The sequence below is a fragment of the Topomyia yanbarensis genome, chromosome 2 (assembly GCF_030247195.1).
Source record: "Topomyia yanbarensis strain Yona2022 chromosome 2, ASM3024719v1, whole genome shotgun sequence".
Lineage (NCBI taxonomy): Eukaryota > Metazoa > Arthropoda > Insecta > Diptera > Culicidae > Topomyia > Topomyia yanbarensis.
Window position 1 is genome coordinate 159,967,651 of NC_080671.1, and position 26,362 is coordinate 159,994,012.

The window sequence follows — 26,362 nt, forward strand, 5'->3', positions numbered from 1 at the left end:
TCAAAAAATAAAGCTCATATACAACAGACAACACGTTCCATGGCGACATCACCGGGAACTCTAGTGTTATGGAAGATCTCACTTTCTTTTAACATCTGAGCCGTACACCAAAAATAAAGTATTAGAGCCATGGTCCGCGCGCAATTATCCAAGAACACATGCGAAGTTACATACACGTTAGCACACGCGACATACAAACGCACACGCGATCGAACACGTTAACGTACAAATGCTCGAACCCTTCGCGATGATACACGCGACCGCGAGTCCCTACGCCCGCACATACCTGAACCGTACAATGAATATCACATTCAGAATCACGGCCCGCTGCAATTGGCCTAAAGCAGTGTTTTATTGGGCGCCATTGCCTGTCTCGTCTGCAAATTGCAGTATGTGATTCTGACCTTCCGAAAATCTAGCTTTACAGCTCCAGTAGGACAACTCTCGGAAAAAAAATAATTTGTTAGCATGGCGATTCATAACTGTTCAAACTCATAAATCCATATGTCCGGAACGAGAATTCCTGTCATAGTGATACATTCCACGTCTAACAACTGTTTGCCACAAAAATCTTCCTGGCATAAACTTCAATGCCCGATGCAGAACTCTACTACGTAGATAGCAGAATAAAACTAATTCAAACAAATAAAGCAACGCCACAATGAATCATAAATAAAATGCGAAACGTTTCGTGTTTTAGATAAATAATTATCATTTTCTTTATTGCTTCGGATATAATGGAACCAACTCGTAGGACAGAAATTAAGCTTAGATATAACATGAAAACAAGCGCGTGACTGGATTTAGTTGAGGGGTCAATATAATAATAGTAATCATTTCATTGCAACGGTGTAACCGATTTAGAAATTAGTGATTATCTCGTGTCATAAATCATTAAATCCACCTTCAAATACCACAAATCGTCACAAACTGTTGTTATCGTCGAATAATGTGAAGAGCCTGTGACATCACACCATTTGTCTCGTGCTGTCATGCAAACAGGCAGTTGTAATTTAAACTTTATTTGCAATCAGATGTTGAAGCAGCAAAACATTGTACCGGAAAAAACGATGTAACTTTCATGCGAGCCAAAACTTCTCTCCCACTTGTTCCTCTCCAAAACGAAAAGTTACCTTACACACGGTGATGTCTTGTAGTGTGCACCAAATGCACACAGTTAGCGAACTAGCTAGACTGCAAATGCAGAGTTCTGCCGCTAGCAGGTTGATGGAGGAGCCTCCACAGCTTCACCCGGCTTGATTCGTTGTCCTGGAGAAGGTAGAAAAAAAACAGAGCAGCATCAAAAGGCAGCAGTACAACACCAGCATAATAAAAGAAGATGTTAATTATGATAACGATGCTAGCAAAGGTTGCTCTCGAGTTAGTACATACGCAGCGCAGCAGCATTCCATGGCTTTCGTCTCTAGCTCATGATAAGGTTTGGGCTGGGTACTGTGGAATGGTACGTGGGGAGATCCTAATCAAATGATGAACTTTATTAGCGAAAAAGAGCATGCTTGTCTGATTGTTCCTTTTGTGATAGTTTTTTTTCTGGTCGCATGGAGCTCTAGGGGTTTCGGAACGGGATCGACTTCTGGAATTGGTAGGCTGTAGTGATTAACTCTAAATGTGACAAAAATATTGATGACATACATCAGGAAAAAATACAATGAGGCGGTCTCTAATATTTACGTTTATCAAAGCTGTTTATATCCAAGCTAAGCTATAAAATGCATCTCAATCACACTGAATACAAGGTGTTTGGCCCATGGTTAAGCTGACCAACTCTGACGAAAAAATCCGTACACCATACCGCAACGAAGCGAAATCGTTCATCACGCTCAGGCAAACGGTTTTCATAGTGTTGCGTTGCGTTGCGTTGCGTTGTGACGATGATTTTGGCGGATTGCACACTGACTTCATCATGTTTGACTGCTGATTATCTAATAAGAGTTGCTTAGGAAATGGTAAGTAGGAATTCATACCAATTCGACCCATATTAAAACCTCAACAGCATGATAGCCATCATTGCCGGCCGCCCCCATCTCCATCGTTCACGGGGAAGGATAAAAGATAAGGTAGACAGGAAGTGTTGATGCTCCACCTACTTAACGGAAGGACGACGATTCATCAGACTCTTGCATAGGTGTCGCGGGGTTGGTAGTTTGGAAGGGTATCAGGTCTAGGATTCGCTCCAAGCAAGCGATGCGACGTGTAAAGCATATTTTATTACGTAGTTGTTTAGTTAGTCTTCGAGTGCGGAGAGAGGGCGATCACTCGAAAAAGAGATCTTGTTTAGTTTTTGGTTTTTTTTTAAACTCTGGGCAGCCGGCTACCGAGAGTATACTATGTTCCCTAAACAAAAGCAATTTGAACTCCACTCGGAGTGACACATTATACAGGCAAAAATAGCGCGAGATGTTATAAATCAAGTCATTTCTTATTTTCCATATCAGATTTGTGGAATACAAGTATACGAGCGATAATAACGAACACTGAAGGGAAATATAAAGGATTGTTAACCTGATGCACGGGCTTGTTAGCAATAACGGAGCTTGAAATTAGGTTCATAAAAACAGACGCGGCGAATTTTCAATACGTATTGACCCGTGATCATAGATACTAGTCAGATTATTCGTATTGGGGCTAATTTCCGATCAACTATTCATTTTTACGGCAATGTTTTCTCGACTAGATCTGTTCGCACCCTCTCATTCTGCTACTATCGGCAGAAGGCTGATCAATAGACTTAGACTCGTGTGGAGGCATGAGATAGGAAACTTGTGAGAATTTTGTTATCCCACCGTTTGACGACCTCAGGCAAACGGTTTTCATAGTGTACGGATTTTTTCGTCAGAGTTGGTCAGCTTACCCATGGTTAAGAACCTGTCGAGGGGTGATATATAATTATATTTGGGAGACAAAATCATTCTATACATTGAGTAGAGTGTTGTCAAGAAGGTCAGATTTTTTGTGAGCTCGTGCGATGGTATTCTAGCAATGATTTGAACAAACAAGCACTCGTTTGAAAGATTATACGTCTGGCAACATTTTGGCAATAATGATTTTATGCATGGCTAAATTTCAAGCTAAATCCAACAAGGCGAAGAAACTTTTTCGATGTTTTTGAAACGAGGAAGTGGCAAATGACGTGTAAAATCATGAAACCGTGGAAGGAAATGTTAACAAAACATGATTTTTCATCAGCTGCGTCTCGTTTTGTACTTGAAAATGACTTCTGCGGTGTCCTCGTCATCGCCAGAGTGTGGATTTGAAGTTGTGCATGCCAGCTCGCGTGTTTGCATAGCTGTGCAACGATCACGTTTGCGCATTTTTTTATTCCTTTTCCTTCTCTTTTCGATCATATATTTTGGATTGTCTACTTCAACAACACTTTGGGGGAGAGGGGGGGGGTAAGGGTTTCTGCGTGAAAAAACACACTTTTTGCGATTTTTTTAAAGCTTTGCGTGAAGCGAATTGATCAAAACTTTTGCACATTATAGTGTATTATTTCAATAACATGCTGTAATGTTTCTATGCAACAATATCGAAAAACGTCTCGGTGATGAAGCTATTTGTAGAACGTCTCTAGAAAAAAACATAATATGCTGTGTTACCTGCCATTCAAAAACTACAAAACCGATTTCTTTCAAACTTTGCATACACATTCTATGTTAAAAATACCTGCTGAAACCCTTAAGGCCCCCCCCCTTAAAGATAATGTAATGATTAAAATGGATATCAACCGCTAGGCGGCGCTAGTGAGCATACATCTTTTTATTTAAGTATCTCCAAGTGATGGCAATTTAGAAGGGTGATGTCTTCAGCAAAGTTGCTCAAGATGTCAAGGACTGCCCGATGGTGACAGATTAGTTTACAATACACTTTGCGGCACTAGTGAGCATACTAGCTTTCAATACACGGTTCATTCTAATATATCACAAAAAATATAATATAGAAAGATGTTTTTAACAAAATTCTTGAGGAGTGTATATGGCTGTCGGCGCTTGTGAGCTAGTAACAAATTAGATATTTTAAAATGGAAAATTTTTCAAAAATATGGCAATGAGTGTTATTTTGAAGGGCATTTTGTTGGCAGACTAAAACCCCCCGTCCGCCAATGTATCAATAAAAGAAGATTTTTCAACATTGTGGGAATGAATACCACCAATAGTTTTAGTCATTTTCAATGCACATGGGGGTCTATCGATGAATCAAAATGGAAAAAATTTCAACTTTATGGGAATGAGTTTTATATTGGAAGGCAAGTTGTTGGCATTGGAATCTGTTCTTAGAAATATTTCTGAGCGATGTGTGCAAAAAAACCCAAAAACTTATCGTAAGATGGCTGAAATATAAACGTTTAAAGCCTAACCTCTTTTCGTTACATACCATTTTGGTTGAATTTGCAAAGTGCACCCCCATACCGACAACAAAGACGTAATTCCACACCAATAAAAAATCAAACCCCTTGTCACAGCAAGGCGCAGTACGAGATATTCGAAAACTAGAGATAATTTTCCGTAGAATGTATAATATTTGTCTGTTTCGAACAGTTTCGCATGATTGTACAGAACACATCTGTATAAAAAGAAATTTTTATCCAACCACCAAACAAAACACTCATAGTTCGAAACAAATTTGGCGAATGAGTTACAATCGTAAACCAAGTTCTTTCATTTCCCTTCCAAACGAAATTGATTGTTCTTAAATCGGATCAAAATCCAAAGAGTCACAAGCATTTAAAGTGGACATCGAAATTGTACTTTCGGTTTTTTTTAATATTCCGATGTAGCTGCGTTTGAACTGCCGTTATGAGAAGCTTAGGAAAAATATAACATATCAATAATTAAAACACAACTTTTTGAGGTTTGTCCGGCTTTCAGCCACTGTGGGTCGAAGTAAAGCTTTTTCGTCAACTTTAACAATGATGGCAAAACCAAACAAAATGTTTCCTTTGTTGTTTAGACAATGCACACCACAACAACTTTTTTATGATAAACATATCATTAATATATCGTGAAAAACAAAAAGTATCAAACTTCAATTAGTAGATTTAAGTAGAGACAAACTAAATTGCAGCAACGAACAATTTCCCCACCGTGGCAATCAACTTCCATCCATCCGGAACATTCCATTCCAACTGCGCTTTTCTGTTATCCCCGCACTTTATTATTTGTTTTCGAATCCCTCTCCCCTTGCAATTATCTAAGCCCGGAACTGACGGATGCCACAGAAAGTTCAAACCGACACAAAAATCGATCAGCCAAAACTGCAAACTAACCGTTGTATCCGTAACTTTCCACTCACTGCCAAACCCCCTCTACACAGCAATGCAAGCGCAGCGCTGCATATTGTTGCCTGCAGTCAGCGTCGACACATAGCAGTTCCGGTAGGTGAAAATAACAGCAGGTGGTACCCAAATGTGCAATTTTCGCAAACCAACATAGTCGTACAACTCCAACCATTGTTACTAATCGGATTCCACCGATTCGGAATTAATTCTGCAACCAGACCCAGAACGCTGTTGATTCGGGCGTATGTTTTAGTGTTTATGAGGTCAGGTGGATGACCTAATGCGGGAAATATTGATCAGGATTCGACCAATATTAATTTAAGGATTGATGATGATTCGAATATATGCATAGGAACGTATTCGGCCAGTAGATATAATGTTGTGTTTTCATGAGGATTTCAAATTTGGACTAATTTTGACACTTTCTATTCTTTCTCTATCGTTACAGGTCGGCCCCAACCATCGGTCAAGTGGCTTATCAACGGCATCCTGGTGGATGAGCAATACGAACACAACTCCGGCGATGTCATCGAAAATCGACTCCTCTGGGCAGCGATTCAACGCTCCGATTTGAACTCGATATTCACCTGCCAGGCAACCAATACTCAACTGGCAGAGCCCAAAGAGAGCAGCTACGTGTTGGATTTACATCGTAAGTATATTACCGGTTGTGATAAAAACTGCATCAATTAAGAAGAGCCAAAGAATTACTGAAGTGTTAGAGTCTAGCTGAAATATTTAATATCGCTACGTACAGTCATACAATAAGGATCAGTAAAATAGTTCTATAAAATTGTAAAATTCTTCAATTCCCGTTTCATGAACCCCATTTATGTCCAGGTTGATTGTAATCAACAAGTTTTTACTACGCAGCCCAATAATTGATATTAATAGGCGAAGTGGGCACCCCGAGTAAGATTGACATTCGACCGGCAACTTTTTGAACTTTTATCGGAGCACTGCTAAATCAAGTGGTAATTTTCTATACAAACCTTATGCCAAATATGAGCGTTTTCCGATAGATCTGGTTCACTCACAAGAGTTTAGAAGTTTCTATGGTGAAATGTACGGAAAATCGTAAATAAAAAATCAATATCCAACAAAAACTCCCACAGTTACTCTGCATACCTCAAATCTTCAGGTAGTGTAGCATTTTTAACCCCTTATTGCTCAACCTACTATATATAGTAGGTACTAAGAATAACTCCTATTACTCAAGCAATAACGCAGAACAGGCATTATCAATGGGTTAATATTGCTTATATATATATATTTAGTCCATCACGTCAGTGACACAAAATCCAACAGTATAATAAACTAACTAGTTTTGGTTTACGACATGCCTAAATGTAAATACATACTATGGGGCTCTCGTCATCAGTGGCTCATAAAAAGGTCCTTTACGATTTTCTTGAACATGAGAACAACAAATGAAACAAATCACCCTTCATTGAAAACTTATCATTATTTTAAATCTTCACAGCAAAAAAAATTCTTGTAACTTTACATCTTGCCAGATACACATAAAAGAAGCGTCCCAATTCACATAAATTTGCATTTAATTACGTGTAAATATGAGGGTTGTTCGGCTTTTCCTATGTCATTCACTACTACGTTGTTTACGTCAAATATAATTTTCATTTTTTCTAGGAGTGTTGTGTTCAGTTCGAAGTACTCTATTTGGTTTCTTTCTTTAATTCAATCGAGCTTGTGTCCTTCTGCCTAGTAGCCATTCGACCTAATGACTATTCGACTTAATGACCATTCGGTCTAATGATTATTGGACCTAATGTTCTGCGGCAGAATGACCTTCGGCCTAAAGGCGGCGGGCATGGCGTAGTTGGTAAATCGATTGCCTTCTACGCAGCTCACCTGGGTTCAAGTCCCAACCCCGCGCAAAGGGTTAGAGATTTTTTAAGAGATTTTTCTAACCCAAAGAGGCGAATGACCTTAAGGTTAAAGCCTCTATAATCAAAATAAAAAAAGACCTTCGGCCCAATGACCCGAGCATCTTCACAGCAACCACAAACCTTTTTACCTAACGGCTAACATCATTATCGCATTAGTCCTGTTACTTGCCGGATCAGAGGGGTCACGGCTTATATTGCCCCTAGTCCCTAGTCAAGCCACGGGGACCGTTTGGGGTGGGTTCCGAAGACCTCTTTTCTTGGCTAGCTCGAGCTTGAGGCACGGAGGCTTCAGGGTCGGCTCAATGTCACTCTATCCCAATCAGAAGACAAACACGGTCTTTTCACTTTTTTTTGAAATTATTTATTGTAACTTACAATTTTGGTGTGTGAGTGTAGGTGTGTATACGGTCGGCCGGCGAACGCTGCTGTTGCGATGGCTACGACTACGGGATATTGCTGCGATTGTCTGCTGTTGGTGTGGCGATGGTACACGCGGGCTGTTGGGTGACGGGGTCCGATGCGACCAGCGATGCCACTTTCTGGCGGGCGCGTCGATAGGCGATCACTGCGGTTGATCTTCGGCGATAGGCCGGCGATTCAAGGGCACTCTGGCACCTCGTGGCTGGACTCAGCTACCTGTTGATGACTCGGAGGTCTCGATGGAACCTCGTGGTTGGTTCAGTGTGCTCATGGGCACTTTTGACGGGCTTTTAGCGATGTTGGTGCCACTATCAATGACGGGCCGTTCAAAGGACACCACGTCTCGGACTATAGGCCACTCCGATGGCTTTAGGATCTAATTTAATGGGTCCTGCAAGCGGATAATATTGACGAGGGAGGGAAATCTTATAGGTTTGCTACTGGGAAAGCTCTTATTTTCATTTCATACCTGATTCCTTCTCGGGATTTATTTAATTCATTTTCTATCACTCCTCTATTTGCTCCACTATAACTTTACGATATAAAAATATTTCCAACTGTCTATCTTCTTACTTTTTTAACTTTCATGTCTGCCTTTCTTGAAGTCTTTAGCAAAAGTGATTCGCATTCTTTCTATCCTAACCCAGTAGCTTCCCTCTCACTCGCAATTTTCCTCTCCCGTTTGGTTTTACTTCATGCTTTGCCGTAGTTTCCCAGTTCCTGTTTTCCTAACGTGTGTGTAATTTGACGCTTTGTGTTCATGTGTTACATATTAAAGCTTAAGTATTTATTTAGACCGTTAATAATTTACGTGTGCTTTATTTTAATTTTCTTCCTAATCACATTAAACATTACATGAAATATTTAGAAACAAAAATAGGCGTAATATATTTATTATCAAAGACAAATATCTAATACTTTTGATAGTATATACTTCCTAACAGTTATACGCAGTATTATAGCGTATCTATTACTGCTTACGTTCGTGTTGAACAGCAGTATGGCAAACTCTCTTGCTCGTGTTTTGCTCTCGATTTTGCAACTGGTCTATGGGGTAAAGGGCCCAAATGGTAACAGTCCTTAAAGCCGATTTGAAGTTGCCTTCCATCGCTACGTAACTGTGTGGCCCAATTATTTTCAATTAAGGCAGTTCATGCCCATGGTACAACAGACGGACAGGTTGACGAACCTTGTGTAAGAAGATGTAGCAAGGCAACTCAGATCTAGCGATGATCACCTTATATGGAGTATGATTTCTTTCCATCTCCCACGATTAACCCCATCATGCCCATGTTGTTTATGAACAACAAAGTTTTCAAACAGCCATGACTTTTAGTTTAGGATAGATTGGCTCACAAAAACAAGCCAGGCTAATAAATGTGGCTATAACCATCCTTTTGAGCGCTGATAGTTACAAGTATTAGCTCAAGAACCGAAGTTATTTCAATCAATCTGATTGGATTCCGATAGAGCAATGCTGCCAGGGACAGTTTAAGTTGACGACGAAAAATGAATTTTTGTGATTTATTCGTTAATTTGCAATATTATTGAAAACTTACAAAACTGATCAATTTAAACTGTTATCGGCTACGTTCTCCACGCAATTGGACTAATGTAAATGGTCTAGGAGAATTCTTTTGATCATTGGAATGTAAATATTGAACAGCTGGTAACACTACGAGGGAAGCACCTATCTTTATCAAAAAAGTTTTTTTCAGATTACTTGAGCCCAAAATTTTAAGGAAAAAAAGTTTTGGAGCCCTACGTGCGCTAGAAAAAAAGTTGGCCATAAAAGGGTGAAGTAAAGTATACTTAATGCAACCAATGCCGCATTTCAGGAAACCAGTTTGTTGACCACGCCATCAATCTCGAATTCTCGACCAAATATGTAGACACGATAGTCCATCTTGAGAAGAGTTTCGTTTGTAATTGGCTATCAATCACCCAGAGCTAGGTTCGTCGACATTCATAACCAATTTAAGGTGAAGATATGTGGAAGCCACGTTGCTAGGCACCGACTCGCTTATTTACATTAGGAAAAACTGAAATCTGAAGTGAAAATTCAAACGTACAAATGAGAGTTTCCGAACATTTTCCTTTGGTCATCTGCACATTGGCAGAAAATTTGAAGTTTTGTTAGTAAACGATTAAAGTTTCGCGAGTGTTTTTGCAGTGGCAAGTGCATTTGAAAAAGTGCAATGAAAACGAGAAGAAGAGTGTTTCGAAAAGAAACCCCAAGTGAAGAGGGGTGATATTTTCGCATAAAATAGGAGCTACAGATGGCATTCCGTCAAAAACTCGGATTGATTGTATAGGAAAATATTCTAGCTTCCTTAAGTAGCAGTTTCGTGGCACACCAGCAAGGTTAGTGCGTTGAAAAACGTATTTTTATTTTTGCTCATGTCAGATACATGGTTAGGCAGGGGAGAGGGGTGTGTGGCGTAGGAGCTATGTTGTGGCTTGCATGTATAATGCCCTTAAAGGTGTGGTTTTGTATTTGAACTGGAAAAACATCACAACGAAACGGATCGACAATTATGGATATTCATTTAACCATCCAGCAATCCGAGAGATTCGGTATGAATAAACGAATAAAATTAGGAAACTTGAACCCTACCTCGTTCACGACTTCAATGTAAGTATACGTAAACGTGGAGATGGAGAATGATGATGCACATGTTAGTCTATCGGTCTATCGTCACAGACACCAAATCAGAGAATATTTTTCAAATACCTTTGGAAACTGCAGAATAAGCCCAAAAAAGCTACATATCATGACATGACCCCCTACCACCGTATTGTCACAAATCATCATAAAATAGCATACTCCCTCATATATCAGGTGTATAAGCTAAAATCCGCTGATTGCTCATAGATGGCGTTACTGAGCATATGTAGCTATCATAGAAACGTCATTCTTCTTTGTGTGAATTCGACACCAGTTCACACTAATCATTGCACATCATCAATGATTTCGTATGACAACTTACTTAATGGCTTACTTACCTTACGTAATCAGGTCTAGGTTTGTGTCACAAAATGAGCATATGCGGGGAGCTCTAATTTTTTACTTTAATTTGTGGAGGCCTATAGAGACAGTGCATTATCGAAAAATAAAACAAATTTAAAAAATAAAAAAAAAATTAAAAAAAACTGAAACTGTCAATATTCACCGCCACCACCAATAACTAGTCGAATTGCGCCGTGCTTTGCGTGAAAAAGGCCAGATTATGAACAAAGAGATGAGAAGCCATGACAATCAACTGGGAGGTGTCACCTCACCCCGATAATTCACCAGACATAACCCCTTCCGATTATCATTTGTTTTCATCGATGGGTCACGCGCCCGGAGAACAGCACTTCGATTCGTACAAAGACGCCCGAAAATGGCAAAGGTAAAAAAAATGGCCGAGGTAAAAAAAAAACAAAAAAAAATTACCGAGCGATGGGAAAAATGTATAGCTAGCGAGGGCAACTACTTTGAATAATTTTTTTTTTTTTGCGTTCTGTATAAAAAAACCTGTTTTTTTTGACAAAAAACCAGCGGATTTAAGTTTATACAAGGATGGCCCTAAAGTATTAGGTACTAAAATAATGATAACATCCTAAGAAATTTAGAATGATTCCACATAATTATATGTTCAAGCTAAAGCCAGTTATTTCTTCGTGCAATGTTAGTTTTTCGGTTTTAGTGGTCTCACAATGTTAGGAACAAGTGGTCTTCTTGATCGCTCCCGAACCGCACAGTATTATTTGACGTAATCCTTCGCTTATAGTATGTCTGTATATATATATATATATATATATATATATATATATATATATATATATATATATATATATATATATATATATATATATATATATATATATATATATATATATATATATATATATATATATATATATATATATATATATATATATATATATATATATATATATATATATATATATATATATATATATATATATATATATATATATATATATATATATATATATATATATATATATATATATATATATATATATATATATATATATATATATATATATATATATATATATATATATATATATATATATATATATATATATATATATATATATATATATATATATATATATATATATATATATATATATATATACAGCAATCAGACTAATTGCAATAACTTCAGTTCTAGAGCTGATCCTTGTAACTGTTAATACTCAAATTAAAGGCAATAATCACATTAATAAGCCTAACTTGTTTTGTGAGCAAATCTTGCCTCAATAAAAAGTTATAGCTGTTTAAAAACGTTGTTGTCCACAAACAACATGGGAATGAATGGGTTAACTAAAGAAGCAGCATGACTTCAAAACAAGTGGATTTTATTATTAATCATTGCAACCCTGTTTGAATAGCTGTATCATCCATACGCGAGCGGTGGGTGGCAAGTCTAGTTTACACTTGTGTAACGATGGAGCTACTCAAACAGGGTTGCAATGATTAATAATAAAATCCACTTGTTTTGAAGTCATGCTGCTTCTTTAGTTAATAACTTTTCTCAACGAATTTTCATAAACTTACTATGTTCCCCGAATGTGTTCAGTAGAAGAATATCTTTAGTGTTCTGATTAATTGATTGATGAGGCGATTTTTTAAGAATATATTTTCAATGTTAACCGATTTTCCATACAAACTTCCATATAAACTTTGAAATTTTTGGAGGGTCCGTAGACACAACCGATCGGTACCAAAATTTGCACATTTACTAAGGACCATAAAAGGAATCAGTAGAGCCTGATGGTGGAGCCAAAAATCAAAAATTGAACCAGTCTAATGTACATAGTTGCTTGTATATTGGAGACTGTGTACGAAAATAGCAGCTCGACTGATGGATGCAGTAAACAGATTGTAATAAGAAGCTTAATTTACCCTACTGTCTGTGACATCTAACCGAGATATTACGGGAATGTGTGCCGGAACAATCTGCTTGTGACATCAAAATTAGTTCAATTGTTTGATTGTAATTTCACGACGAGATGTGTTTCTTCCGTTAGTACCTAGGGGCAGATCACTTGTGATGCATTTTTAAAAATCAGCGAAATTAAATGCATTTATTTCCATCAAAATAGAAATTCATAATGTATTTTGAGTTGCGTGCAATGTTTTTGCGTTGCGTGCAATGTTGTTTGCGTTGCGTGTAAGACGTCAAAACCCTACAGAAATACTAGCCCTACATTTAACAAAGCGTCGAACAAAGTGGATCAGCGTATGACGTTTGTTGAACAAACTTTTTTGCAAGGCAGTGCAAAGCTGATGCAAAAATGGAAATTAAATGCATTTTTTTTTCAATTTGATGCATATTTGTTATACATTCTTAGAGTTATCTGCCCCTAGGTTAGTACATAATTCAACAGTACCATTTGCAACCATGTAACAAACAAACAGCTGGCTAAATTCAATTTAAAGAACCATTGTTACAGCACATCCATGCTTCAATCAGCAGTGCGTAATATTGCATCAGGATTCTCAGACTGTAATTCGATATTGCATACGATACATTTTTAGTTTAATTATGTTGACCTACTTGCTGTCGCTACTGCCAACATCCATTTTAGCCTCACTGGCCATATCCATGATATGATATTCTACCTCTCGCCTCTAGCCCCAAACAAACCACAATCGACATAGTTTTGCCTACAACGACGTAACTAAATTGGGTTGCAACGCAATACGCAAGAAGTCACTAGAGCCATCGGTTGATTACAAAACGGTCAGCTGTCTTCATCCACAGCCTCCGGTTTCCGCAGTCAATATCAACTTTCCCAACCAACGGGACATTCGCACTGTTGATGTGAACAGTAGATACATGAAACTAGATGTGGATTGTCAGTATATTTCGACGAGTGGCGACAACGGGAAACCATGTCTGGTGTTTTGAGTCTAGTATATGAACGAATAGATTTCCGACAGTAATTCTAATGTAGGCATAGACCCTTTGAATACGACAGCTAAATATGAATCTTGTACAAGTAACAAGCCTCAACAAACACGTCAGAGACGACAAAATCCACCAACCGCCCGACTTACATGATTTCCTCAAACCGCCGGAGCCGTCAGCTGGAATGCGCCTGTTTACATTCATTGTTTATCATCATCATTACTGTCGTCCTAAGCCTTCGCAGCTAGGAGCTGTCTTTCGAAACCCGCATGTACAACATGGTTACAACCATTAAGGATAATGATGCAATTTTTACTTAGAGTGAGTCAGTCAACGACACAGTCTCGGATTTCTTGAAATAGACAGCATTTGAACAACTTTGGTGAGATACTATTTAGAGAAAAGGAAATGGTAAAAAATCACGGAGATGCGAGTAATTTCACTAATTTACCTAATCAATCAGGACTGTTCACTTAAACTTAGCTTATTCTAATTCTAGTCATTAAAGGGTCCAATTATGCTTTTCATTTGTCCTGCATTTGTGTAAAAATGATTACAAAATGTTGTACAAACTCCACAATTCTACATTATTTCTTCCAACGTTACAGTAAATTTGCAATTGAGATGCATGTATTACTATATTACTATGATAATTATTAAGGGGGGCAAGGGTTTCAGCGTGAAAAAAAACACTTTTTGCGATTTTTTTTAGAACTTTGCGTGAAGTGAATTGATCAAAACTTTTGTACATTATAGTGTATCATTTCAATAACATGGTGTAATTTTTGCATGCAAAAATATTGAAAAGCGACTCGGTGACGGAGCTTCTTGTAGAACATGGAAAAACATGATTTGCGGTGTTACCTGCCATTCAAGAACTACTTCAAACTTTGCATAAATATTCTATATAAAAATACCTAACCCCTACGTTGAGTTTTTGAGATAATTTTTTGTTTAAGGGGGTGTTTCCTCATAAAAAGGCAGAATTTTTAGTGAAAAATAGAAATTTTTATTTAAAATGAGTTAAAAACCCCTTAAACAAACCACTATTTGATGGTCACCTGAGTATAATAAAGGAACTCATACTAAACCCTGTCTTGAACAAGATAAAATGGAGGCTAAACCGAACTTTGATATCTCATGTAAGGTCCACATAGTGGATAGTCAGGTATGGGATGTAGGGGGTCCCATACTACCTCAAGGTACAATATCATTCTATACGGATGGTTCTAAAATGGGTGAGCTGAATTAAAGAAGCGATATCAATGGGAAAGGGGCAAACAGTTTTCCAGGCAGAGGTATATGCAATATCAGTGGTGAAAATTTTCATTTTGATATGCCAACTACCAGTTCAATAAAACCCAACAATGATCCAAATTCAATACCTCCCTTAATCGTTCACTTTCAAGTTGACGGGATTTTCATGACTGAATCGTACGTCCTCATTTCAAGTTTATGCTATTTCATTCACCAACCAAAGATGTCATCTGCTCTGTAGAGGCCAGTTTAGGTTAAATGTTGACATGTTTTGCGTTTTCAAGCTTACATGAACAGTAAGAAAAATGTTCAGAGTAGTTTTCCTTGAAAAACCTAGTCAATACCCCAGTAGGGAGATATTCACAGGGTCAATGAAATTGAAAATCAATGGAAAATAATTGACCATGTCGGTAATATACATCTGCTCGGAGGTCTGTAGGAAACGAAACTAAAGACATGCAAAAATCACAATCTTCTCGGACATCCAAGCAGCACTGTTGGTATTAAGGTCGTCGAAATGTGAGTCAAAACTGGTTTGGGAGTGCAACACATCTTTACAACAACTGACAACTCGGAATAAAGTAATGATATTCTGGGTATCTGGCCACCAAGGAATCGATGGTAACGAAGTGGCCGATGAATTAGCCAGGCGTGGTCGCTCGACAAGCTAAGAAATTCATACATCCAGATACAACGAGAGCCAAAAATCTAATGGATCTAAAGCGAAAAGAGTTACGTATAATCACAGTTTTATTTACGGGACATTGTCCTGCTAAGTATTATCTGAAAAAATTGGCAAAAATCAAAATGACAATTGTCGATTCTGTAACTACGAGCCCCAGAGCTCGGAACATATTCTCTGCCATTGTACAGTACTATTTCTTCGAAGGGAGCGATACTTCGGAAGGCATCTTATGACGCCTCACGAGGTATGGCATACCTGTCCCATACGGATCCTTAGCTACATTAATAATGTACTACTCGGTTGGGACGACACATGTGGACAAACAAACAACTCGCTTCCAACTACATTGGATTCGGGCAAGTTGTGACATGTAGAGCCGTGATTCTCAACCTGGGGTCCGCGAAGTCGTTGCTGTGGGTCGCGAAGAAAAATATATTTTCTGAGTGCAGATTGAAATTTCAAGTCTTGTTTCCTAACTAACTAAAAATAACAATTTGATAGCATACAAAATCGATGTTTATCCATGGGGGTCCGCAGCAACCCAGGGCGATTTCTAGAGGGTCTGTGGAATGAAAGAGGTTGAGAACCGCTGGTCTAGATTGTAGAGTAATTCAAGCTACTACGGACTACACAATAAAAACAGTTTTATGTTGACAGCATATGTAAGTAAGCATCCTGGTAAGATTGCACTTTTCTGTTACAGAGCGCTGGTAAGGTCAGACATGAGAAAACATTGAAGAACAGCGAAAACAGCAAAGGTCCTAGATTGCTTCCCTGCGGAACTCCCGACATGTGGATAACTGCATGATACGTGATTTCTGCAGTTTCACGTATAGTCAACGATCTATCGGAAATGATTTAAGCCAGTAGTTCTCAAGCTGAGGCTCGCTAGAGCCATTCACCGATCACTACAAGTAATAGATTTCCTTTATTTGACTACCGATTAAATATGACCGACGAAATCTGTTGAATTCGGTTTATTTCAACCAATTAAGTCGATCAATTGGAAGGTTGTTTAACACTGCAACCAGATTAACACCGATTAAATCTAGCGATTAAATCTTAAGTTCACGAAAACTGTTCTCCGACGAAACCCAACTTAGTCGGTTAATTAATCGGTCGACCTCGAAGCACTCGACTTCGTCGGTCGACTGGGACATTTATCAACTCCAAACCGGGATAAAACAACAATAGTACGATATAAATAAGTGAAAGACAAGACAAACGAAAAGAAATTACATGATTTCGTCCATTACACTTGATCAATCCTAAGCCGATCGTCGTTTGTTAGTGCCCCAACCAGGAAATTGTGTAATAATTGAACCGTAGCAAGAGTCTGACAATTGTCCTGTACGCTATTAAACGGCAACGACGTCTGTCGAAATAGAAGGTGAGAATTCGGAAAGGGTTTGTAGTGCAGTGCCAAGGCATAAACCAGCCTATCCCAACAAACCAATAGTCGTGTACTGTAAAGATCCGAAACGACCAAATAATAGCTTGGCTTATCCCAAGTACGGGAGGCACCACTTTTGCAGAGAAAAGTATTATTCCGGATGAAATTAACCCTCCTCCTTGGGCTGAGAATAAAAATATAAATGGTCAAAAGGTGGAGGCTGGGGGCTCATTATGGCTCTTGTTTCGTGGGTATACTTTTCTTAGCTGCACCTTTTTTTTTTTTTTTTTTTTTTCTTGAGAAATTAAAACTATTTTACATATAATTTTACATATCATTTGTTCGCTGTTATTATATGGGTTTATAACAATAGCACTAAATCTAGTTCTCGAAGGGATCGTTTTTGTACCGCGGTAACATATAAATAGTTTACGTATTTACTAAATAGAGATAAAATAAGCCTTCGCTCTCTTTTGGAAAAGCCGGACAATTCGGGGAACTGCAAATGTTCAAATCTTAGCAAACTACACTTGGTGACATTTATTCCTTTAATTTTATCGAGAAAGAAACTCCAGAAGGCTCTTGATGCAATACAATAGGCAAACATATGAGGCAATGTTTCAATCATCACATGGCAATATCTACACAAATTATTTGAATTTCGACCGTGTCTGTGAAACGTTCCCATGTTCGGTATTTTTTCGTTTACCAACAGATATAATATAGATTTAGTTTGTGAGGTCATGATTCTGGGAAGGTTTATATTGTGCCATATTGCACTCCAATTTTTATTAGAATTTTTCATCATTATTTCTGGATTGGGGATAGTTTTTATGTAATAATCGTAAAGAATCTTTGAAGAAACGTTTTCGATAATCGGGTTCGGTAAAGCAAACAATTCAGCTGATAGTAGTCGAATGAAGTCGAAGCATGGTGGAATAATCACGCTATTGCTAGTTCGATTCAAGAACTGATTTTTTATAAACGAATTGTCGTAATTGGCACTGACGAATCGGTTTATGAATAATGCTTTACATTTGCGTTCCGGATCGTGTAAATCAATTCCTCCTCTACACTTGGGCAGAATTGTTTGATTAAAACTTACTCTCATACCATGACCCTGCCAAAGAAAGGTGCCAATCAGACTTTTTACTTTGGCACAATATTTGTTATTAATATTTATCACAGAGGCCGTATACCACAGTTTCGATAACGCGAAGGTGTTTAAAAAAAAATACTTTCTGTAGCAAGTTTAATTTTCTTGTTTGATTCGCTCTTAAAATATTTGACACTTTGTCGATTGTTGAGACCCAATTTTCAGTTATCATTTGTTTTAGTGAATTTGTGTACCAAATTCCTAAAATTTGTATTTTTTCCTCTGTTTTAATCCATAAATTTTTTGATAAATCTGTTCGTGTTTGCATAAATCCAATTTCGATTGCTTTTGATTTTTCCAAATTTAATTTTGCACCTGAGACTCTACAAAAATTTTGAATAATTTGTTTAATTCTGTTCAAGTCTTCCATGTTATTTATTATTAATGAAATATCATCCGCGTATACGTTTAATAGATCTAAATTATTTGAGCATGCTCTCAAAATTTTTTGCAACAGTGGTTCTAAATACAATACAAACATGTGCATGGAAAGTGGATCCCCTTGTCTAACTGACCTTTCTATTTTTATTTCTCGTATCAAAGACCCGTTCAACAAAATTTTCGAGAATGATATATCACGAGTCTTTTTAATAAAATCAATAAATCTTTGATTCAAGCCCATTTTAGTCAGTGTTTTAATCAAAAACATCGGTTCTACTCTATCAAACGCCTTTTCAAAATCGAATGACACCAGAAGGGATTTTTTCTTTTTGTAACATAGCTCAACTATTCTATCCCGAATGGAGCATGTTGCCTCAAATATATTTTTTTTTGATGAGCACATTTTTGATTGGAACTAATTAATAATGGCATTAATTTGTTCAATCTAAATTTGAGTATTCTTGTTATAATCTTATAGTCGAAGTTCAATAAAGTTAAAGGTCTGTAACCCTCAACAGTATTTTGGCTGGTCTTTTTTTGTACTAGTACAATAATCCCATCACAATTTTTTTTCTCCACATTACCCAGTAGCATGCAATTTATCACGGCTGTAATTTCCGTTTTAATTATGTTCTAGCAGTCTAAATAAAATTCTTTAGGCAGACCGTCTAATCCAGGAGCTTTTTTCGAAGCACTGGTTTTAATGGCGGAAAACACGTCTTCCTCGCTAGCCTCATCCATCAGTCTATCATTTTCTTGTGTATCAGTAGGAATAGAAGTTTCTGGTGTAAACTCGTCATTTGTTTCAATTTCCGTTGTTTTGAACAGCGTTTCGATGTAATCTATCATATGTGACTGTATTTTAGAAATATCCTGTTCGTGAGATCCGTTTATTACTAAAGTTTTTATTTGCGTTTTCTTTTTCCTAGAATTATTTTCATTAAGTTGAAATATTGATATTGGTTCTTCCCCTATGTATGTTTCATTATTTCTTCTCAAAAATGTATTGAAATTTCGCTGTAATTTCAACATGTTACCCTTGATTCGATTTATTTCTTCAATTTTCGATAGGTCTGTTAGATATTCCTCGTAAGCTCGGCGTAGTGCAAAATACCACAGTTCCATATTGCTGTTGAAATCGTTATACATTTCACGTGATTTCCATTTTAGAAAAGATGCGACCTTCGGCTTTGCATACTCTACCCACCATACAGCCCAATTTCTGTAATATTGTCGTTGTCTAACCCAATAGTTCCATTTTTGTTGAAACAAAACTCGATTTTCATTTTGTTCTAATATTAAGGATTTGTAGTTCCATACTCCTTTTCCAAATGGTTTCCCTAACTGTGGTAGTTGAATTTTTATTATAAATGCCTTGTGGTCTGAAAATGAATTTACTTGATATTTCGCATCTACAATGTTATTTGCTAAGCAATTAGTGACGTAAATTCTATCAATTCTTGAACCAAATCCACCGCGAATGAACGAGAAGTCTTGTTTGTTTTTAAACTTCACTTCCCACGAATCCTGCAGCTGAAGTGCCTGTTTCAATCGTTTCAACATTGGACTAAAGTTTACAGTGTTTTCGTTTGTACTATATTTGGGGTGTTCAACGCAGTTGAAATCCCCGCCCAAAATAATTAACTCAGAGGAAGTACGAATATAGTGAGGAATTGTTTCATTGAAAAACGTTTCACGGCTGGATCGATTTGCAGCACCAGATGGTACATATATGTTGCAAATGACAACATTATTATTTAATTTAATTTTGATCAATCTGGAGTCCAGACTACGTTCAACCTCGCGGAATTGTATGTGTGATTTGACAGCTATTGCTGTTCCCCGCTTGTCATGGTCTACATTGTATACAATATCAAATCCGTACAATTCTATGTTTTCACTTTCTACCTCCTGCAATAGTATGATATCTAGATCCATCAAATTTACGAATGTCTTTAAACTGTTAATTTTGTTAGTGTTTGAAATACTGTTCAGGTTAATACTTGCGATGTTATACGATATCAATTTGTTTGTATTTTCACTCATATTGACCGTTTCTTCGTCGTGCGGCGGCTTCTCTTTGATGACGCGGATGTCATGGAACTATCACTCTCACATGTTGAAAGGTCGTTGTGATCCATCAAAACATCGAATCGATTTCCGGACATCTGATCCTCAATGTGTGTGCTTTCACTCTTCTTCGATTTTGCGTTGACCATATAATCACCACTACCGTTGATGTTGGGTACGCGTAGCGCTTGATCACGTGTTGATATAGATGGCGAAGCTGTTGTTTCATGGTGCTGGTGTTCTGTTGCGCATACTGTGTTCGAGGCGCTCGATGTTGCTTTTTCGGTGATAGTGTTAGGAATCTGTATATCGACTGATTGCCGATTGAACTTCTTGTTAAGCAGGTTGAGGTTTACCATGGATGGCTCAGGCCATTCCTCGTTTGCCGGTCTCTTAAACGGTTTTTGTGTTAGTCCTTGTACTACGCTTGCATACCCGGATGCCCCTTGTTGCAGCCGTATATTTACACTTTTCTGTTGTCCACCAATGACCTGAGCTAGTTCGGCGCATTTAACTCCATAGTGTACTTGACGTCCACAGTGACGGCACGTGATTTGCTGATTTTTATATGATACCAGAGTTGATTGTCCTGCCACGAAAATGTAGGATGGTATTGTTGTTGCAAGGCGTATTCTTAATTTTCGCACTCCATTTGGAATTCCTTTCAGTTGAGTTGGGTTTTCCCATGTTTCGTTTTTGATCGATAAAATTTCTCCATATTGTTCCATGCTTTTTTTTATAATTTCATTATCCATCCTTGGAGGCAAATCATGAATCCGAACTAATGTGGCTCCGTCGTCCATCAAAAGGGGAACAGTATATTTAATATTGTCGTATGAAACCTCGTGTTTTCTGTCATGATTTTCGACTATTTCTAAAGCATAGTCTAAACTATCGCATTCGACATATGTGACTCCTCTTGAACCGTTGAACTGGAACGATTTTACACGTTCCGATGGCATTCTAATTTTGTTGAAAATCAAATCCGCTACTATATCAACTTTAGGTTTCTTTGATACTAAATGTGTTGATTCGAAAACTGGTGGTCGTAGATGGAGACGACAATGTCGGGTTTGCCATTTTGGCACGATTGTTGGTGTGTGTGTGTTCGATTGTTTAATTTCCTTCTGTACCAGAAGGTCACTTTCTAAAAGACTCACTTTACTTTCTTTATATACACTAGTAAGCGTCTGCTCTATTCGGTGGTCTAGATGCGACTGTCCATTACACTTGATCAATCCTAAGCCGATCGTCGTTTGTTAGTGCCCCAACCAGGAAATTGTGTAATAATTGAACCGTAGCAAGAGTCTGACAATTGTCCTGTACGCTATTAAACGGCAACGACGTCTGTCGAAATAGAAGGTGAGAATTCGGAAAGGGTTTGTAGTGCAGTGCCAAGGCATAAACCAGCCTATCCCAACAAACCAATAGTCGTGTACTGTAAAGATCCGAAACGACCAAATAATAGCTTGGCTTATCCCAAGTACGGGAGGCACCACTTTTGCAGAGAAAAGTATTATTCCGGATGAAATTAACCCTCCTCCTTGGGCTGAGAATAAAAATATAAATGGTCAAAAGGTGGAGGCTGGGGGCTCATTATGGCTCTTGTTTCGTGGGTATACTTTTCTTAGCTGCACCTTTCGTATTACGATTCTATGAAATTAGAGATAAATCCGGAATCCATTTCGATCCTTCGACATTTTTCAATACTTTTATACTTCTTTCGGCAGACCGTTTAAGAAATATGATATTAGCAAATGGTTTTCTGATTAAACCAAGAAAAAGGAACTCTTTCATATTTTTTGCTCAATGTCCTTCCCTGTTGATTACTTCCACTTAGAAACTGGAGTCCGCTCCCTGGTGAACTGCTTCGAAAGGTAGCCAGGTATAGATAATATGCGCTCTGCCGCTTACGTCACCAAGGTTTTCCCCGTAACGAGAGCTGTTTCCGACGAATATTGATTTTGATTCGATATTATATTCGTTGTTTTTTTTATTTTTAGACCGTAGCAGGAAGAGAACCACGGCGTTCGGCTGTTCGAAGAAAAAAGGAATAATAATGAGGACGCTTTTGAGTACTTTGATGCGGAAATTGTTCGAATAGAGAAAGACAATGAGAAAAGCGGAAAATTATGCAAGATGATTGGTCGTTGAAAATTTGCAAAGACTGAGCTTGGGCTTGAGATCGAAAAAGTATATTCAAAACTCAACAGGGGATGCTTAAATATTACGGGCCCTTGACGACGTTTCTTGTAACTGGATGCTAGTCGGCAAAGTCTCCTTTTCTCGGAAAGTAGACATTAGATTTTATTACCTCACCACAGGTTGTTGAAACGTCGTTTACATTATATCGCTTACCTCAGTTCAATTTAGCCCTTGATGTTGTGTTCAGAGCTGTAGATCTCAGTTTTTCCGTAAAATTTAATGTGCAATTCAATAACTTTTTCTCGAACCGGTTTGAAATTAGTCACCCGATGTGCTTAAACTTGCAAACGATGATTATCACAACTTCAACTTAAAAGACTATATACAGTTAAAGTCTTGTACCAATCAGCTAAACATATCGGATAGGCTAAGTTACAATAATAATTTACTGTACGCTTCCAAAGCCCGACAACTACTATGCTAAGCCAAGAGACAACCGACTATATCAATATAGGACAATATGGAAAGCGAAAAATAATTGTTGAGTATAAAATTGAGCGCAGAGTAGTAATCATTCCTTCTAAACTTTATCAACAGAATACATCAATAATAAAACAAGAAAATTATTAATTAACAATATTCTAGTCAGGTGTTTCTGAATCAGGTGGTGTACGATAGATTAATTGATTATTTGGGAAGTTCAAAAAACTAAATAACACATGGCACATTTGTTGAACTATGCTAACAATTTCCAGTTCGACAAATGTGATTTCTTTCTTGCAAATAGGTAAATCATAATCATAGCTCAAAACATCCATCGTAAATGCCATTTCTTTTAATACCATCAATTGCGCTTACTACCAAACTTTCTCACCTTCTGGTATTCTAACGCTCAAACTATTCTCCCTTTTGTCTTTACTTCTATTCCCGATGCGAACGGATGACAGTGAAACCGCTGAGTGTGAAGATAATGAACCCGTCGACGCCGTTGGTTGCCGATCGTCGATACGAAATTTCCTGCGAAAGCGTTGGTTCGAGGCCAAATGCGATTATAACCTGGTACAAAGGAAAGCGACAATTACGCCGGGCAAAGGTTAGTATAGTTTACTGCGTATATATATATATAGTAATACTAGAGCTAGCATAGAGATGCAATATTGTTCGTTCCACAGTGGCATTCACCGGCTATGTTTCAAGCTGATGCGGTGCACGCAAGTGCAACCGAAGACAACCGTACAGACGACTCTTTCGGCTGAGTACAATCTCAATGTAGAGATTGAATTTATGTCCAGGGATACGGCACTCTGGTGACTATCTGTCTCCAACCGACCGGAAGATTATACGAGCGACTAGATGATGATGATGTCTTTATAGTTAGGATATATTTTCGAAATTGAAACAGCTTTCGTTTTGAGTGCTACTGGAATTTGAAAGAGATTCCAAATACGATTTTTCACTATTCTGGCTCTAAAAACAAATCGTCCAGTGTGATGAAGAAATAGATGACTTTGTGTCTGTTTGATTAGAGTGAATGTTTCAGTTATATCACGGGAGCATTCCGGACGCATAAAAATTTGTCAGATATCTGTAGTACAGTTCATGGTCATACTACCTAAGATACAGTTTTTCTAAATATTGTAACTGCTTATATTGATATTCTCCGAATTTGATAAAAATTTCAGCGTTTTTTATGCATATGCGGTATGGACTTTGGTTAAATATTAGAATATTACTTTGACGGGTTGTGGGGTAAAACGGACTTTGAAAAATGGTTTGAAGAAAATGTCGAAATTTTAAAATTGCTAACTCTGAGTTAGCTTGATGAAATCTGATTCTATTTAGTTCTTCTAACTGGTGTTCAATAAAAAATGAGAATGATTTCAATACCTTTCTGTAATTAAAGTAAAGAGCGTAATTTTTTTTCTCCAAAAGAATTACTCTCTGGACTTCCAAGAAATGGGTGGCATGTTTCTTTTCGCTCGGGTGCTGTCAGTTCAATCGAAGATGACTTCGAAACAGCAAGCACTCCGCGAGCGTGTTGTACGGTTTTACGAAACGCGTGGTAATCGTGGAAAAAAGTTTACGGAAAACCACTTTCGAGACGAAAACGTGTCCGTAAGTAAAGTTTACTGGATCCTGGCATCCCTGAGCGTGGAGCAGAAGGCCGTCCGATGAAGATAATGATGAATGAAAATGACGAAGAACTACCGCGGGACGTCGTTCGTGCTAGACGACGAAAGTTACTTTCCGCCCTCGAAGACCCACATTCTAGGTAATGACAACTACTATTCCAGCGACAACTCGGCCACACTCCCCGAAGTAAAATATAAGTTTAAGCATAAATTTGAAAAAAAAAAAGTTATGTTGTACCTCGCCATATCGGACAGAGGGATTTCAAAGCCGTGGTTCAAGCCGAGCGGTCTGGCCATCAATCAACAAGTGTACCAGGTTGCTTTGAAAAAATTCTTCTGTCGTTCTTAGAGGATCATCATGTAGATGGGTAGTACGTCTTCTGGCAGGACAAGGCGTCTTCCCATAACACCAAGCCGCTGGAGTATCTTTAGTAGAAAAGGATACCGTACGTGCTGAAAGAAAGACCCCCGAACAATTTGCCCCAGTGCCGTCCCATTGAGGATTTTTTCAGCTCATTCAGTGTCCTAGCATACAAAAATAATTGACGGGCCAAGATACGAAGCAGTTGACCACCAGGTTCCGGAATTGTATCCGGAAGATGGACGTCAGTGCCATCCAGCGTTCTTGTGAAAGCATCGCGTCTGAGTTGCGTCGTACAACTGACCAGGACCCCTTCTCCAATATTCATTGACATTTTTTTTTAAGAATTAACATTATGTTTTTAATAACTTTTTTCCTTTTTTATTTCGACTATGTTAGTCACATTTTCTTTTTTACATTTTAACGACATTCTATTAGCTAGAGATTACTAAGTAGGGAAAGTTATGAAACTTAGAGCCATAGTACTCAAGTGAGAGCAAGGATGTGAAGCAAACAGATCGGAAAACTAGAAGTGGCAGGGTCATTAGAACAGGCTTAATATCGTACGGGCTTAATCTTTGTCTTCTGTTAATGAGGGTCGAGCTTAGGCAGAATAACTACGAATCACCCGAGTTCACTAACATGTGTCCTGATAAAGGTAGACGTGTCTATCTTTACCGTTCTGGTTCAAATTAATTAAACAACAAAGATATGATTTCCCGTAACTTTTTTCCCGCGGTTTTCTAGTAAAATATGTATTTTTGTACTTAGTTGCGTTTCGGCTTCGCCTCATCAGAAACCGACACTAACTTATTGTCGGAATAGATTAGCGCCGGCTTGACGCAAATCCCTTAAAACTAAAACACACTTTGTGTTTCAATCGAACGACTGATCAAACGTGATGTCCCGTTCCAGCAGAAATTCTGTTTATGCCGATGAGACACAGTGAAGCCGAAACTTGTCTTAGCAGGCCTATGCGAAAGCACTATGCTATATTTCACCCTAAGGAGGAAAATTTGGTAAAAAACAAAATTTCTCACTAGGGTGAAAATTTGTTGGTAAAACCAGTCTTTGTACAGGAGGGCACAAATCCTTATTTCATACTTAGTTGCGTTTCGTTCGCCTCATCCTGTACAAAGACTGGTTCTACCAATAAATTTTCACCCTAGTGAGAAATTTTGGTTTTTACCAAATTTTCCTCCTTAGGGTGAAATATAGCATAA

At 38.0% G+C, this 26,362-nt stretch overlaps 1 protein-coding gene across 1 annotated transcript in view; it reads left to right on the forward strand.

The window, feature by feature from the left end:
* LOC131679859 (CD166 antigen-like) overlaps positions 1-26,362 on the forward strand; it is a 185,875-nt gene that overhangs the window by 17,140 nt on the left and 142,373 nt on the right. Inside the window, exons 2-3 of the mRNA XM_058960609.1 lie at positions 5,691-5,948; positions 23,594-23,739. Of these exons, the coding sequence (XP_058816592.1) occupies positions 5,691-5,948; positions 23,594-23,739 (404 nt within the window). The remainder of the gene's footprint in view (positions 1-5,690; positions 5,949-23,593; positions 23,740-26,362) is intronic.